We start from the raw sequence: 16,222 nt of genomic DNA, 5'->3' as shown, positions 1-16,222 counted from the left end.
CTATGATAACTGAAAAGGTTTATTAATCAGTTATCAAAACTACCCAAAATAAAAAATTCTAGTACCAGATGGCTTTAACTGGTGAACCAAGTATTTTTTTTTAATGAATACCCATTCTTTTCGAACTCTTCCAAAACATATGAGGAGAAAATATTTTCTAATTTATTCTACAAGGCCAGTAGATGCCAAAGATCTGACTTGATACCAAAGTCAGATAAAGGCAGAAATATCCCAGCAATGTAAAGTTGGTTTAACATCCAAAATTCAAGTAATATATCATACCAACAGAATAAAAAACAAAAACCGCAATATTATTTCAATAGATACAGAAAAAGCATTCACCAGAATCCAACACCTCTTCATGATAAAAGACAAAAACATTCAACAACTACGAACCAAAAGAAACTTCCTCAATCTGATAAAGTTTATCAACAAAACTTCAGAGCAAACATCAATTATCATACTTAAGGGCGAAAGAGTGGTTCCTTTACCAATGAGATATGGAACAAGACATAGATGTCTACTCTTTTTTTTCTATTCAACTTTATATGAGAGATTCTAGCAGGGTAATGAATGGGCAATAAAATGAGACAAAAGGCACCAGATTGGAAAAGAAGAAGTAAAATTATCTCTGCTTATAAATGACATAATCTTACAAATAGAAAACCCCGAAGAATCAACCTATCAAGCAGGGTGGCAGGATATAAGATCACTATATAAAATTAATTACAGATCTCTACAGTAGGAATAAACCACCCAAAAAGGAAATGAAGAAACAGTTCCACTTAAAATAGCATAAAAATTAATTAAATTTTTAGGAATATATGTACCCAAAGAAGTGCAAAATTATACTCTGAAAACCACAAAACATTATTGAAAAAAATTAAAGTAGACCTAAAATAATGAAACACCCCATACTGATTGATTAGAAGATAAAGTATCCTAAGATAGTGGTATTTGCCAAATTGATCTTCTAATTCAATGCAATCTCTATCAAAATAAACCCAGCTTGCTTTTCTTGTAAGAATGGAAAAGATGTTTCTAAAATCCATATGGAAATGCAAGAGACCCAGAATAGCTAATATTGAAAAAAGAAGAAAAAATTTGTATGAGACACATATCCCAATTGCAAAATCTATTACAAATCTATAATAATCAATAGTGTAGCATAGACATGAGGATAAATGTATAAATCAAAGGAACAGAATTGAGGTCTAAGAAAAAAATCCTTCTATTTACAGTCCCATGATACTCAATAAAGATGCCCAAACAGATGCAGTGAGGGGAAGACTAGGTTTTTTTCAACAAATGGTACTGGGATAACTGAATAACAAAAGAAGAAGTTGGATTCCTATCAAACATCACATTCAAAAACGAACTCAAAATGGAACAAAGAATTAAATGCAAGATATAAAACTATAAAACTCGAAGAAGAAAACATAGGTTTCCATCTTCTTCTTTTTTTTTTTTTTAATTTTTTTTTTCAACGTTTATTTATTTTTGGGACAGAGAGAGACAGAGCATGAACGGGGGAGGGGCAGAGAGAGAGGGAGACACAGAATTGGAAACAGGCTCCAGGCTCCGAGCCATCAGCCCAGAGCCTGACGCGGGGCTCGAACTCACGGACCGCGAGATCGTGACCTGGCTAAAGTCGGACACTTAACCGACTGCGCCACCCAGGCGCCCCTGGTTTCCATCTTCTTGATCTTAGACTAGGCAATGATTTCTCACCAAAGCATGGGTAACAAAAAAAAAAGGGTAGATAAATATCATCAAAATGTAAAACATTTATGCTTAAAAACACCATTAATAAAGGAAAACAACACCAAGAATTAAAGAAAATAGTTTCAAAATATACAGCCAAAAAAGAGACTTGTATCCAGAAGTATACACAAAAGAGATTTGTATGCAGAATATATATGCATTTCTTCAAAAACAGACAAATAGCCAATACCACATCCAAAGATGCTCAACATCATTAGCCATCAGGGAAACGCAAATGAAAAGCACAATGAGGTATCACTTAACATCCACAGAAATGACTATAATCAAAAAGACAGGCAATAACAAGTATTGATGAGCACAAAAAGAAATCAGAACTCTCATACATTGCTGTTCACAATGTAAAGTGATGCACCTGTTTTTGAAACAGGTTCCTTAAGTTCCTCAAAAACTTAAAAGCAGTTACAATATGACCCAGTATTCTCACTCTTTGGTATGTACCTAAGAGAAAGAAAAATACATGTATGTATACATGAAATCCTGTACACAAATAGTCATAGCAGCATTATTCAGAACACAAATGTCTATCTACTAATGGTAAAGAAATAAAACGTAGGATATCTATGTAATGGAATATTATTCAACAAAGAAAGGAATGTGGTACTGATAAACATGCTACAACATGGATAAACACTGAAAACATTATTCTAAGTAGAAGAACTCAGTCACAAAAGACACTATGATTTCATTTATATGAAATTTTAGAACAGAAAATATATTGAGAAAGAAAGCAGCTTACTGGCTATCAAGGGTTGCAGAGAAAAGGGGGTAAATTCAGAGTGATTGCTAAAGGCTACAGGGTTTCTTTAAGAAATGATGAAAATGTTCTAAAAGTAATTGTGATAATAGTTGCACAACTCTGCACAAACTAAAAACTGCACTTGGACTGTGAACTTTAAATGGATTAAATGTGAATAATATGCCAATCAATATTTTAGAAAGGAAAGAAAGATTCAAAGTGTTCTTAATGTGCAATGTAATTGTGTAACTTAGAAAAATCTAGAAAATGTACAAATTTTTAGAATAAAGTAATTTGAAAAAAAAATTGTTGAAAAGAAGGTTAAGATAAAATAAATCAGTAACAGTCTTGTCTTCCCGAAATAATCAGTTAAAATATAATTTAAAATATTACTTACCCTTATACAATTTGACAATATTAGTAGCTATTAATAAATTGAATAACAGTTGACAGTGCCATTTTAAGAATACATCTTATTCCACATACATGAATGTTAGGGTCACAATTCTCCCAAGATTAATTCATAAATTAAGTGTGATTCCAATCTACTTCCTAACAGAATTTTTCAGTAAAACTAATAAAATCGTTCTTAAATATTATAAGACAGTGAAGAAGCACATACAGGGCTTGGGACTTACAAAAATAAGAATAAAGAAGACTTCCCTGCCAAACAATGAGTCAAATTACAAAACCACAATATCTAAAACCATGAGAATAATAAGATTTCCAGAAACAAACCAATACACACATGGAAACTTTGAGATATGAGAGAGATTGAATCACAAATCAATTAACTATTAAATAAATGGTGTGAAACAACATATCCCAAAATAAATTCTAAGTAGATTACAGACTTTAGGGTAAGGAAAGGTTTAGCATCTAAGATTCCTAATGCAAAAACATTAGAAAATATTAAAGAAGAAAATAATAAAATAGACTCTTCCAAATTCACAAACTTTTCAAAGTCCAATTCACCTTATTCAAGAGTCATGGAACAGAAAGTATTTGTAATATATATATATTTGTAATATATATATATATTCATAATATATATATATATAAGTATTACTATCCAGAGTAAATAAAAAATGTCTACAAGTTAATAAGACCAAACCTACAATTAAAAAAAAAAGTCACGGAACCAAAATTCACAGCCAATCACAGAATGAACTATTTAAGTGGAAAACAGTAATCAATGATTCGAAGAGTATCATCAAATAATCATGTACCCATGAATTTAACACAAGTGCCACTTAGCCTTATCGCACTACCACACAGCTTAAAGGATGCAGGGAAGCAGAAACTGATATAAAAATTGAGAAAGAAAATGCACCAGAATTCAATTTTCTCAATGGCTCAGTCATTCCCTGATGGTACACTAATAGATTTAATGTGTTTTCTTAAATATGTGCAACAAATTGATTCACACACTCAGAAATAGACATCCCTTCACCTCTAAAATAATCACACACACATATCCATACTTAGTATGCTTTAATAGCCATATATATGTATATATGTATGTGTATGTGTGCTTATGTTATATATTCTTTTTATTGTGCATACATAGAGGCACTATCATATTTACTAGCATGAAAATTTGTTTCTAGCCTTTTCAATAAAGTCTATGAGAAACCTGAAATTTGATGGGAAAAAAATTAACAAAAATATTCTCAAAACAAAGAGAAAGCCACAAAAAAGTACTATTTTGAAAAATACTGATGAAAAAAGATATCAGACTATTATGAAGATTGACTGTACCTTTCATCTTCTATGAAAATAAAATTTTACTATGATAAGGCCCCTTTAAGTCAAAGGAAAGCATCATCTTTAAAACACACATGAGTATTTTTCAACTGTTTTATGCTTTTTTCACATTTTATTTTTTAAAAGACCTGGAAAATACATTCTTAAAACTCGATTGTAATGAATTCTAGCTATATTTATAAATTTAAGCTCTAGCTGAAAAATGTCAAACCTCATGATTCTAAATATGTTTTTCCAAAACATGTTTTATTTCAAAATGCTATAGCCTTTATTTTTTAATGATTACATTTTAGATAACTATTTGAAGTCAGTTTCCTGCTTTGCAACATCAATTTTTAAAAAGCTGTGGGTCTTAAGTGAAGGAATATAAATTAATGCTGGTCCCCACTGGTAGATTTGAATATATAACTTGTTATTTAAAGAAAATCACATGTAATAAACTTCCTATAAGAAGTTAGATCCAAAATAACGGCATTATTCTTATTCCCTCCATTCTCATTGCCTACCTTTATTTTTGCATCAATGCTATATTTTTCTTTTCTCCAATGTGCTTCTTGCTTCCTCAGTTTCTCCAGGTCATTTAGCAGGTCAGCGCAGCGGGTACTTAATTTCTCATTTTCCTCCTCCAGAGTTTTTATAACCAGTCTGTTTTGCTCTTCCTTATTCTGTACACGCTCCTTAGTGTCCTGTAGAACAGTACCACAAGGGCCGATAAACAAAACAAAACAAACAACAACAAAAAAAGGTGAGAACTAATCAGCAAATATAAACTGTGCAGTTTTACCCTCACAGCAGCTTCTTCTATATTTGATGGCCAAGGTCACCTGTATACTTTTATTGGCCTCTTTTCATGCAGGTGGATGGGTCATATTTTTTCACTGGATGACAGCTTTGATGAGTACACATTTGCAAAGAGCCCATTAATTGATCAAGCTGCCTTTGATGCTGTCCCCAGCTATTTTTGAGACCCACACAGACATATCCTCCCAGACCTGGGTTTTATCAATTAATAATGCCAGTCCCATCAGAATCTAATTACAAGAAGCCACATATTCACACTCCTACTTTCTTAGCTCCATTTCCATCATTAACTATTTATCTGAAAGTTATAAAGCTTGGAGTCTTATCTTTAAAGCATCTTTCTCAGTTTTTGCATGTGAGAAAACTGTATGGTACAGCAGGGCCTAAGGCAATTTTTCCTCCAAGCTTGTCACTTTCTGTGCCACAAAGGCTGACAAAGCTTAAAGTAGGACTTCAAAGTAAGAGTACTGTAAAACTATGTAGAAGCCAACACACCTTAGCTTCCTGACTTTTATCTTTAAATTTCTTCTGCAAGTCGCTGAATTCTTTCCTTAAGAAAACGTTTTCTTCATCAACTGCAATCTTCCGTTTTACAAGGTCATTTATTTCCTTTTTTAGTCCTGTTTCTCTCTATGGAAAAAAAATCACAATTATTGGTGAGTTGGTACTTCTAAGAAAAAATTATTTTATTTACAAAGTTTTAGATTTTGACTGATAATATTAGGATTAACTAGCTTTCATAATAATGTCTACTTTCACAATTCTTATTTCTGGTGACATGCCCATCAATATTCAAGTAAACAGTGCAAGTATGGTATCTGTTTATTAGTTTAAGATGAAGGACACATACAAACTGGATACCAAATGTTAAGCCACAGTCAGAAAGTAAATTTTTGGGATTTAGATGCAAAACAGAAGGAAAACAAAATTTTATAAAACATTCCAATCAAAGAAAAAGTGTATGTAACTAAGATAAGAATTACCCTCTTGAGTATGATTTCGAAGAAAACATTTTTTAAAGAAACAATTAGATTTGTGAAGGCATGAATAATCTTCAAGACTGAAAAATGGCAAGTCTGTTTTTGTACCAAAGATATCTTGCTGTGTAGGAAAATAATTCAGAATATTCAAACTGCCATAATTTTTAACTGAATGTCCTTTTTACCTGCCAGAGATACCTAAATAACACGTAATCACAGGATGTGTCCATGACTCAATTCTTAATTTCCCTCTTACTTCTACAGTTTTCCTCTCAGAAAATTTACCCACTCTTGGCTTTTTGTCTTATCTCTGTCTGAGAGAATAACTAATCTACAATGCAGCTTTGACTCTCTCCCAATCACTAATGCCACATTTGCAACTTTTTATATAATACCTCCACTTGGATTATCTGCTGGAACCTTAAACTAACATGGTAAAACTGAAATCCATATCCTTATACTATCTCTTTCTATACTTCTTCAACCTTCGTCAAGCCAACTTTTGTTCATTTTTTTCAACTAACATTTATTAAGCATCCATTACATGCTTACACACTTTTGAAAACCTCCAGGTCATTCTTAACAGTACCTTTTCCCAAAGCCCCGTCTGCCTATCAACCAAGAAGACACATCAAGATACAACATGCTGTTCTGTTATTAACTGGTATGCTCACTAGAAACCCCTGACCTTCATTCCATCTCTTATCTATCACTGATGCTCATCTGATCCTTAATTACCAATTTATTTTGTACTCCCATATTTGCTCCTTATTAAATATGCTCCAAATGACATGAGGATGAACTGAAACTTAGGGTGAGGTTCAGGGATAGGATGAAAAATGGGGTAAGTCTTAGGAATGAAGTGAGGGTATCTACTATATTCCTATTTTTTAAGCTGTAATGTTAACTGTTGATTTTACTTTACTTCAAATTAAAAATATTTTAAATACTGGATACATACAAAAATAATCTGTGATAAATATATATAAAGGTATTAAGAGCAGAGTAAAAAGAGCAGCCTTGTATCCACAACCACTCAATTAAGACACACAACTCTACCATTGCCTTTGAAGTCCTTTGTAGGTCCCCCGATCCTCTGACATTTCTATAGCCTTCAGGGCAAAGCACTGTCTTACAATTTTGGTTTTTATCCTTGTCTGGCCTTTCTTTATAGTTTGGAGACATAAATATCCCTATTTGGTATATTATATAGTTTACCTTACTTTTGAACTTTATACAAATTAAATCATACTACACATATTCTGTGATTTGCTATTTTTTGCTCAACATATGTTCCCAAATTCATCCATATTGATAGGTGTAGCTGCAATTCAATTACCTTGGTGTATAGTATTATTCTATTATATAAATATACTATAATATATTTATCTATCTCTTGTCAGTGTATATTTCAGCTGCTTCCCATTTTGGGAAAAGGGGTATACAAACAATGCTGCTATAAACACTCTTAAACATGTCTCCTGATACAGATGAGCAAGAATTTCTCCCAAGCAGTATTTTTCAAACTACAGATTGCAATCGAGTAATGGGTCATTAAATCAATTTAGTCATCACAATCAGCATTGTTAAAAACTGGAATAGAATACAATAGAAAATATTAAAAATGTAAGCATAAACTCTTAGCAAAAAAACTATGCCAAAGGAATAGAATTATGAAAGAAGCAGACACATTAAATTGCTCTTAAATTTTTTGTTTTTGATTTGTTTTATTTAAATATTATGAAATTCATATTTGATACATACTTTATTATATTTTACCTTTATTACACATAGTAAGAACTATTATTATATGAAATTTTTATTTCATTGTGGGTACACTGGGGTCATTAGGGAAAATGTATTTTTTTCAGTGTAGGGGTCATATTAATAAAAGTTTGAAAAACATTGCTTAAGAATATATTTGGGGGTAAAACTGCTAAGTCATAGGCTACAAGCACTTCAAGTGTTCTCTCAGTTCCACAGCTACAGCAACACTTGACTCTCAGGCGTGGTATTTTTTACAAATCCAGTAGGTATACACGGCTCCTCAACATAGTTTTAATTTTTGTTTCCCATTTGAATTGTTAGGGCATATCAAGGTGTGCCTGACATCAATCAAACAGCTTAAAAATAGATGCATAAATGTGGCCCATCCACAACTCATAGCCCATTTTTCTATTCTCATCTAAATGTTACCTCCTTCAAGATTCAATTTCCACCTCTCTCCATGAAGGCTTCCCCAAATGTTACAGTAATTTCTGCCTTTTCTAGATTTCTGTCTTGCCCATATTATTAATTTGACACATTACACACTATCTATGTACTCATAATGTTTTCCAAAACATATTAGTAAATGTTTATGAATGACATTGACAAAGAATGAAAAATTCAATCATGTGAACACTAAGACTGTTCACAGGCTATCTAGAGACCTCTCCTTTGAAAAGAGAACTGACAAAACTTGAGCATCTTCATCTATTCTGGAAATTATTTAGACTTTAGGAAGGAAAGAACACTGAAGCAAATCATTTAAGTTTTAGAAGGGTTTGTCCATTCATGTCAGCTAACCTTAACAAGAACTGACAACTTAAACACCACCAGCAAGCCCTTTCATAACAATTATTTAATAATTTGAATTCTGGCATTTGAGTGAATTTAACAATCAACAAGGACAAATATAGACTTAATTTTTAAATAAAGAAGCATAATGCAGTGAGAAATTAGTTAACCCAAACTATCAATATTCTTATAGTTTGATAAATCTGATATTATGTTAAATAATCATGAAAGTAATAATTAAGACAAAGATGCACTCCCGATAAAAGACAACCGATAAATCAAACCTTTCAAGAACTATGAAATTTTGTATAATGCAAAATATTTTCCTAATAAAATATGCTCTTTGAGATCTACTTTAAATAACAAAATCACAGGTATATACAGCTACAGTTCATTTTAAAATTTAGCTTAATGAAACTTTTCAACAAACTTCTCTGGATAGAGTACATTTTGAATGCTATGGCTTGAGTTAATATTAAACTAGCAAATAGAATGCTGAGGAACCATAAACCATAAAGGGTGACAAGAGAAAATATGTCTGGAACAAATAATTTATTATGGATAAGACATGAAATGAATAATTCACATCACGGTCAAGAGAAGTCTATGGAGTAAGATGAGGATGATAAAGAGTATGACACAGAAAAAAGGGGAAAGGAGGGGCAGCAGCATAAGACCTAAAATTCTATCAAGCAATACTTCAGCATAGTTAATGTATTATTTATATGACCTACTTTCAAGTAGGCATGAAAGTTTTAATAAAAAACACAAGTTATGAAGCCATAACAACTAAAACAACGGTAAAGCGAGAAAAAGGAAAAGGTAAGAGATCTAATTGTAACTGAGAACCCAAACTCATTTCTGAGCTTCCTATAAGGTAAAAGAAAAAAAAAAGGGGTGGGGGCAGGGATATAACGTTAAAGAACAATCATCATCTAATCAAATACAATATACTAGGCTGTTAGCAGAGTTATCTAATGTTAATTGTAGAAGGAGAATTTATTACATGATTTATTTTATAACTATTTGTGACAAAGCTAAGGCAGTATCTTATCACAAAAGTTACAGGCAATGTTTTACATTATCATCAATAAAATATAAGTTATAATATTAGATTGCACTCTTATGAAAGTTTTTTCTGCAACCAGCTAAAAAATTGTGTGAGTATGTGTGTGTGTGTGCGGCATGCACACAACTTCCTAGAAATTTGACTGGATACCTAAGTAAGACTTAAATAAGCTATAGGAATTGTTATTTTTTTAAGTTTATTTATTTATTTTGAGAGAGAGAGAGAGAGAGAATGCACATGTGCTCTGCAAGGAGCAGAGGGGGAGAGAGAATTCCAAACAGGTTCCATGCTGTCAGCAGAGAGCCTGATGCAGGGCTTGAACTCATAAACTGTGAGATCATGACCTAAGCCAAAATCAAGAGTCAGACTCTTAACTGACTGAGCCACCCAAGTACCCCCGGAATTGTCATCCTTAAGTATTAACTCTATTCCACAGGCTGTAAGTCTTAAAAATTAAGAGCTACTTAATAAAAACACAATGGAGAAACTTCCAGGTTCCACTCAAGCATGTAAGGCACTTGGAAGTCATCTCTCCTGATTACACAACATGGAAAAAGTTGAACTAATTAAAACTCAAAAACTCTTTTTGGATCTACCAGAGAATTGGGGACATAGAGCAAACTGCTGTTCCAAAAACTAGAGAAACAGACAGATATATAAAGAGAATGGCAATATACCAGAGCAGGAGCCCAGGAGCAGTAAAATCCATGGAAACCACTACCAGGGTAGAAAAATTTAATCTGTAATTAACAGATTGCTGGAGGATCAAAGTAGACAAGTTTTAACAGTTAAAAAGCCCAATTTTAGGTGACTTTCACCAGAGCCAAATCAACCTGGCTAAAGGGAAATACCTAACTCCAACACCCTCTAGCCTTCCTATTAATCCAAGGGAGGGGGGAGAAACAGAAGCACTTGTGAAGGTCACATTGTAGGGACACAAGCTCACTAAAAGATTGAAACCTAATCAGAGTATAGAATACTTCATCTCCCCCTGACACTGGACCACCATACCAATAGGGCTTCTGTATAACAAGGGAACACAATGGAAAAAAAACTGTGCATCTCAGACAGTACTTAAGAAGCTTGTAGAAAACCCCAAAAAAAGGACAGCAAAACAAAGTTTAGCCTCTGAAACATACAACTACAGCAAACGGTAAACACAGCCTAAGCCCTAGCCAGATAAACAGAAAACCTCACAGTAAAGGCCTATTCACCTCACTACTTTTTACCCATTTAGTTAATTTTAAGTGTCAACTTGCGTATGCCATAGTACCCGTGGTATCTAGTTTTTTTTTTTAATTTCTTTTTAATGTTTATTTTTATTTTTGAGAAAGAGAGAGAGAGAGAGAGACAGAGTGCAAGCAGGGGAGGGTTAGAGGGGGAGACACAGAATTGGAAGCAGGCTCCAGGCTCTTGGCTGTCAGCACAGAGCCCAACACAGGGTTCGAACCCATGAACTGTGAGATCCTGACCTGAGCTGAAGTCAAAAGCCCAATCAACTGAGCCACCCAGGTTCCCCATGGTATCAAGTTTTTGATAAAACACAAGTCTAGATGTTGCTGTGAACATATTTTTCAGGTATGATTAATATTTAAATCAGTGACTTTGAGTTAAGCAGATAACCTCTCCATAATGTGCCTGGGCTTCATCCAGTCAACTGAAGATGATAAAACAAAGGGCTATAGTCTTCTGAGGAAGAAGGAATTCTGCCTCCAGAAAGCTTTCTGATTGAGTTGCAAAATCAACTCTTCCTGGGTCTCCACCCTGCCGGCCAGTCTTGCATAAATCAGACTTGCCAGCCCCAAACTGCATGAGCCAATGCCTTCAAATCAATCTCTCTTTCTAGAAAGACAGATATAGGTAGATACATACACATATGCATATACCTCTATCACTTCTGCTTCTCTAAAGAACCCTGACTAATACAGAGTTTGGCTCCATTTAGGACTTCAGTCTTAAAATTAAAAAGACATGGATACTGTCAGCAACCTGAATGAGCTTAGAAGCAGATTTTCCCCAAATCAAGCCTCCAGATAAGAGCAAGCCAAAAGGAAACCCTGAGTACAACCATGAGATACTGAACAGACAATCTAGCTATGTCCAGACTCCTTTTTTTTTTTTGCTTTTAAAGTGAGAACATTTTATTTTTTTAGCCTGATGCTTTTATTTATTTTTTGTTTTTTATATTACATATAATTTATGTCAAATTGGTTTCCATATAACACCCAGTGCTCATCCCAACAGGTGCCCTCCTCAATAGCCATCACCCACTTTCCCTTCTCCCCTACCACCCCACCAACCATCAGTTTGTTCTCAGTATTTAATAGTCTTATGGTTTGCCTACCTCCCTCTCTGCAACTTTTTCCCCCTTTCCCCTCCCCCTGGTCTTCTGTTAACTTTCTCAGGATCCACATATGAGTGAAAAAACATATGGTATCTGTCTTTCTCTGCCTGACTGATTTCACTTAGCATAATACCCTCCAGTTCCATCCACGTTGCTACAAATGGCCAGATTTCATTCTTTCTCATTGCCAAGCAGTATTCCATTGTATATATAAATCACATCTTCTTTATCCATTTGTCAGTTGATGGACATTTAGGCTCTTTCCATACTTTGGCTATTGTTGAAAGTGCTGCTATAAACATTGGGGTACAAGTGCCCCTATGCATCAGCACTCCTGTATCCCTTGGGTAAATTCCTAGCAGTGCCATGGCTGGGTCATAGGGTAGGTCTATTTTTTAGTTGTTTGAGGAACCTCCACACTGTTTTCCAGTGTGGCTGCACCAGTTTGCATTCCCACCAACAGTGCAAGAGGGTTCCTGTTTCTCCACATCCTCGCCAGCATCTATAGTCTCCTGATTTGTTCATTTTAGCCACTCTTCCTGGCACAAGGTGGTATCTCAGTGTGGTTTTGATTTGTATTTCCCTGATGAGGAGTGACGCTGAACATCTTTTCATGTGTCTGCTGGCCATCTGGATGTCTTCTTTAGAGAAGTGTCTATTCATGTCTTCTGCCCATTTCTTCACTGGATTATTTGTTTTTCAGGTGTGGAGTTTGGTGAGTTCTTTATAGATTTTGGATACTAGCCCTTTGTCCGATATGTCATTTGCAAATATCTTTTCCCATTCTGTCAGTTGCCTTTTAGTTTTGCTGATTGTTTCCTTTGCAGTGTCGAAGATTTTTATCTTGATGAGGTCCCAATAGTTCATTTTTGCTTTTTAATTCTCTTGCCTTTGGGGATGTGTTAAGTAAGAAATTGCTGCAGTTGAGGTCAGAGAGGTTTTTTTCCTGCTTTCTCCACTAGGGTTTTGATGGTTTCCTGTCTCACATTCAAGTCCTTCATCCATTTTGAGTTTATTTTTGTGAATGGTGTAAGAAAGTGGTCTAGTTTCATTCTTCTGTATGTTGCTGTCCAGTTCTCCCAGCACTATTTGTTAAAGAGACTATCTTTTTTCATTGGATATTCTTTCCTGCTTTGTCAAAGACTAGTTGGCCATACTTTTGTGGGTCCAATTCTGGGGTCTCTATTCTATGTCATTGGTCTATGTGTCTGCTTTTGTGTCTGTAATCATACTGTCTTGATGATTACAGCTTTGTAGTAGAGGCTAAAGTCTGAGATTGTGATACCTCCCGCTTTGGTCTTCTTCTTCAAAATTACTTTGGCTATTCGGGGTCTTTTGTGGTTCCATACAAATTTTAGGATTGCTTGTTATAGCTTTGAGAGGAATGCTGGTGCAATTTTGATTGGGATTGCATTGAATGTGTAGATAGCTTTGGGTAGTATTGACATTTTGACAGTATTTATTCTTCTAATCCATGAGCATGGAATGTTTTTCCATTTCTTTGTATCTTCTTCAATTTCCTTCATAAGCTTTCTATAGTTTTCAACATATAGGTCTTTTACTCTCTGCAAGTTCACTTTAAAATTCAGGGAAAAAAACACGTGAATAAATAAAAATATACAAATTTTCTTATCTTATCTTACAGTGTGCAGTTGATGTGTATTATATAGATTTTTCAGAATATGTTAGAATTAAGAAGTATATCATTAAATATAAAGTAATAAACTTAGTCATGAAAAGAACTGATATAGACTCTAAACCTCCCAAACTATCAACACAAAAATGCATGCACACACATACCCACAAACATACACAAATGAAAAATACAGCAAATGTAAAAAGTTAAGAAAACATTAAAAACAGAAAGCATAAGTTTAGTCATAGAACAAAGACCAAATAAGTATGTTATATCAAGAAATGCAGATGGGATAAACCTACCTTGAAAAAAGTAAAGATGTGGGTACCTGGGTGGCTCAGTTGATTAAGTGTCTGACTCTTGATTTTGGCTTGGGTCATAATCTCACGGTTTGCAATATTGAGCCCCATGTCAGGCTCCATGCTGACAGCACAGAGCCTGCTTGGGATTCTCTCTCTCTCTCTCTCTCTCTCTCTCTCTCTCTCTCTCTCCCATGCATGGGTGCATGGACTCTTTCTCCCCCCCCCCATCTTGTTCAAAGATAAATAAATAAACTTATAAAAAAAGGTAAAAATGTATATAGATTGAGTCAAAACTCACTTCCAGGGAATATGGTAATATAGGAGAATCCTATGCTCACCTTGTCCCATAAATACAATTAGATAACATCCATATCAATGTAAATAACCCAGAAAATAACCTGAAGATTGGCAGAACAGACTTTCCACAGCTAAATTCAGAGAAGAGGTTACATTTAAGAAGGTAGGAAGGGCAGAGATGTGGTTGGGAGCTAAAAGGACCAAGAGGGCTGTAAGTGGGAAGGACAGACTCTGCAGTATTGGAGAGACCAAACAAACAGAACCTCATACCAGGTGCAGGGAACCTACACGGGGAAGACAATCCCTATAAAATTTGGGTTCAAAAAACAGAGGGGCATAATTTCATGAGTTCTTACAATCAGTGGGGCTTAACACCTGGAACTTTAAAAACCATCAGGCTTGGCTCTAGGAGAGCCAAGAGGGCAAGAGGAAACTGATTCCCCACCTTAGAGACAGCACAACAAAGAGGCCCACAGAGATACAGCCCAGAAGCAGCATTTGAAAAATGTCTGGGGTATTTGGGAAAAGATTTCTTTACTAATCTCAGAGGCTGTGCTGGAGGGGCAGAGATCTTTGGGAGACTTCTCCAGGAATAAAGGAGTTAGCTGGTGCCATTTCTCTCTCCACCAGCCTAGAGATACAGAAACCTGCTGGAATCAGTGTTGCCCCAAAACTCTCCTCCTAGATTGCTAACAACACACATCTCCCTTCCTACTGACCCCCCAACCATGCTTTTGTGGATCTACACCCTCCAACCTTGGCAGGCATTCTGGGCAGCTGTGGGTCCCCTCCTCCAATGGACAGGTTTGGACCTTGCTGGCACTCTGTGTGCCCTGCCCCCACATTCTCCTATGGACTCAACCCCTCTAATCCTACAGCCATTTTCTAAAGTAGCTCCAGGTCCCCTTGCACAGCAGACCTGTACAAACCTTGATAACACTGTGCTCCCTGCCCCCTTGTTCTCCTGCAGACCTGTCCCTTCCAATACATCCTTAGCAGGAGCCTATCAAAAGCAGTACCACAAGCCTAGCAATGTGTCAGTAGACTGAATAGGAGCCAGTGCCACTCCAAAGTTACTACTGTTCCAAGGAGAGGGGAAGAACCACACACACCAGGGGCTGGAGCCCCAGCAGTGGATTGGGAGAAGATAATCTGGTTTGACTGCAGGTCCTCAGCAGTGAAAGCTTCTCAGGGAACAATATAGGGAAAGCAATCTGAGTTCAGTGCTACTACATCTCTGGCAAATGCCTAGTCTGACTCAACTCAAGCCCAAGGTGGCCCCAAGACTGGCTCAACAACAACACAGGGACCAAATCCTGCCAACAACAGGCAAAGAGAACCACGGCAGACAACTGGACTGAAAGGCAAAAGAGGCTCAGCCACAACAGTAGGACACAAGCACCACACATAAGAGACTCCTTTGAAGAGCCAGGTTCTTGTGACCAGGGGACAATGCACTGCAGGGCACTACGAGACTTCTTTATAAGGCCACTACTTCAAGAGCAAGAAATGTAGCTGACTTTCTTAATACATACAAACAGACACAGAGAGATAGACAAAATGAGGAGACAGAGGAATATGTCCCAGATAAAAGAAAAGGACAAAATCACAGCAAGAAACCTAAATGAAATGGAGATGAGTGATATGCCTGATAGAGAACTTAAAGTAATGATCATAAAGATACTCAATGGACTTGAAAAAAGAGTGGGAGTGGAGGACCTCAGTGAGACCCTTAAGAAAGAGACAAACAACATAAAAAAGAACCAAACAGGGGCGCCTGGGTGGCGCAGTCGGTTAAGCGTCCGACTTCAGCCAGGTCACGATCTCGCGGTCTGTGAGTTCGAGCCCCGCGTCGGGCTCTGGGCTGATGGCTCAGAGCCTGGAGCCTGTTTCTGATTCTGTGTCTCCCTCTCTCTCTGCCCCTCCCCCGTTCATGCTCTGTCTCT

The 16,222-nt window shown here is 35.8% G+C and overlaps 1 protein-coding gene across 3 annotated transcripts in view; it reads right to left on the bottom strand.

Moving 5' to 3' along the window:
- The window catches only part of CNTLN (centlein), a 315,203-nt gene that overhangs the window by 208,235 nt on the left and 90,746 nt on the right, over window positions 1-16,222 (bottom strand). For all 3 annotated transcript variants that reach the window (XR_006295095.1, XM_043566783.1, XM_043566781.1), the window contains exons 4-5: window positions 5,585-5,719; window positions 4,795-4,974 (exon numbers count right to left, since the gene is read on the bottom strand). Coding sequence is in view for 2 of the 3 variants with exons in the window: in XM_043566783.1 (XP_043422718.1) it covers window positions 4,795-4,974; window positions 5,585-5,719 (315 nt within the window). In the remaining variant the exon portion in view is untranslated. The remainder of the gene's footprint in view (window positions 1-4,794; window positions 4,975-5,584; window positions 5,720-16,222) is intronic.

The sequence above is a fragment of the Prionailurus bengalensis genome, chromosome D4 (genome assembly GCF_016509475.1).
Source record: "Prionailurus bengalensis isolate Pbe53 chromosome D4, Fcat_Pben_1.1_paternal_pri, whole genome shotgun sequence".
Taxonomy (NCBI): domain Eukaryota; kingdom Metazoa; phylum Chordata; class Mammalia; order Carnivora; family Felidae; genus Prionailurus; species Prionailurus bengalensis.
Note: the sequence above shows the minus strand (reverse complement) of the source record. Positions and strands in the feature narration are given on the sequence as shown.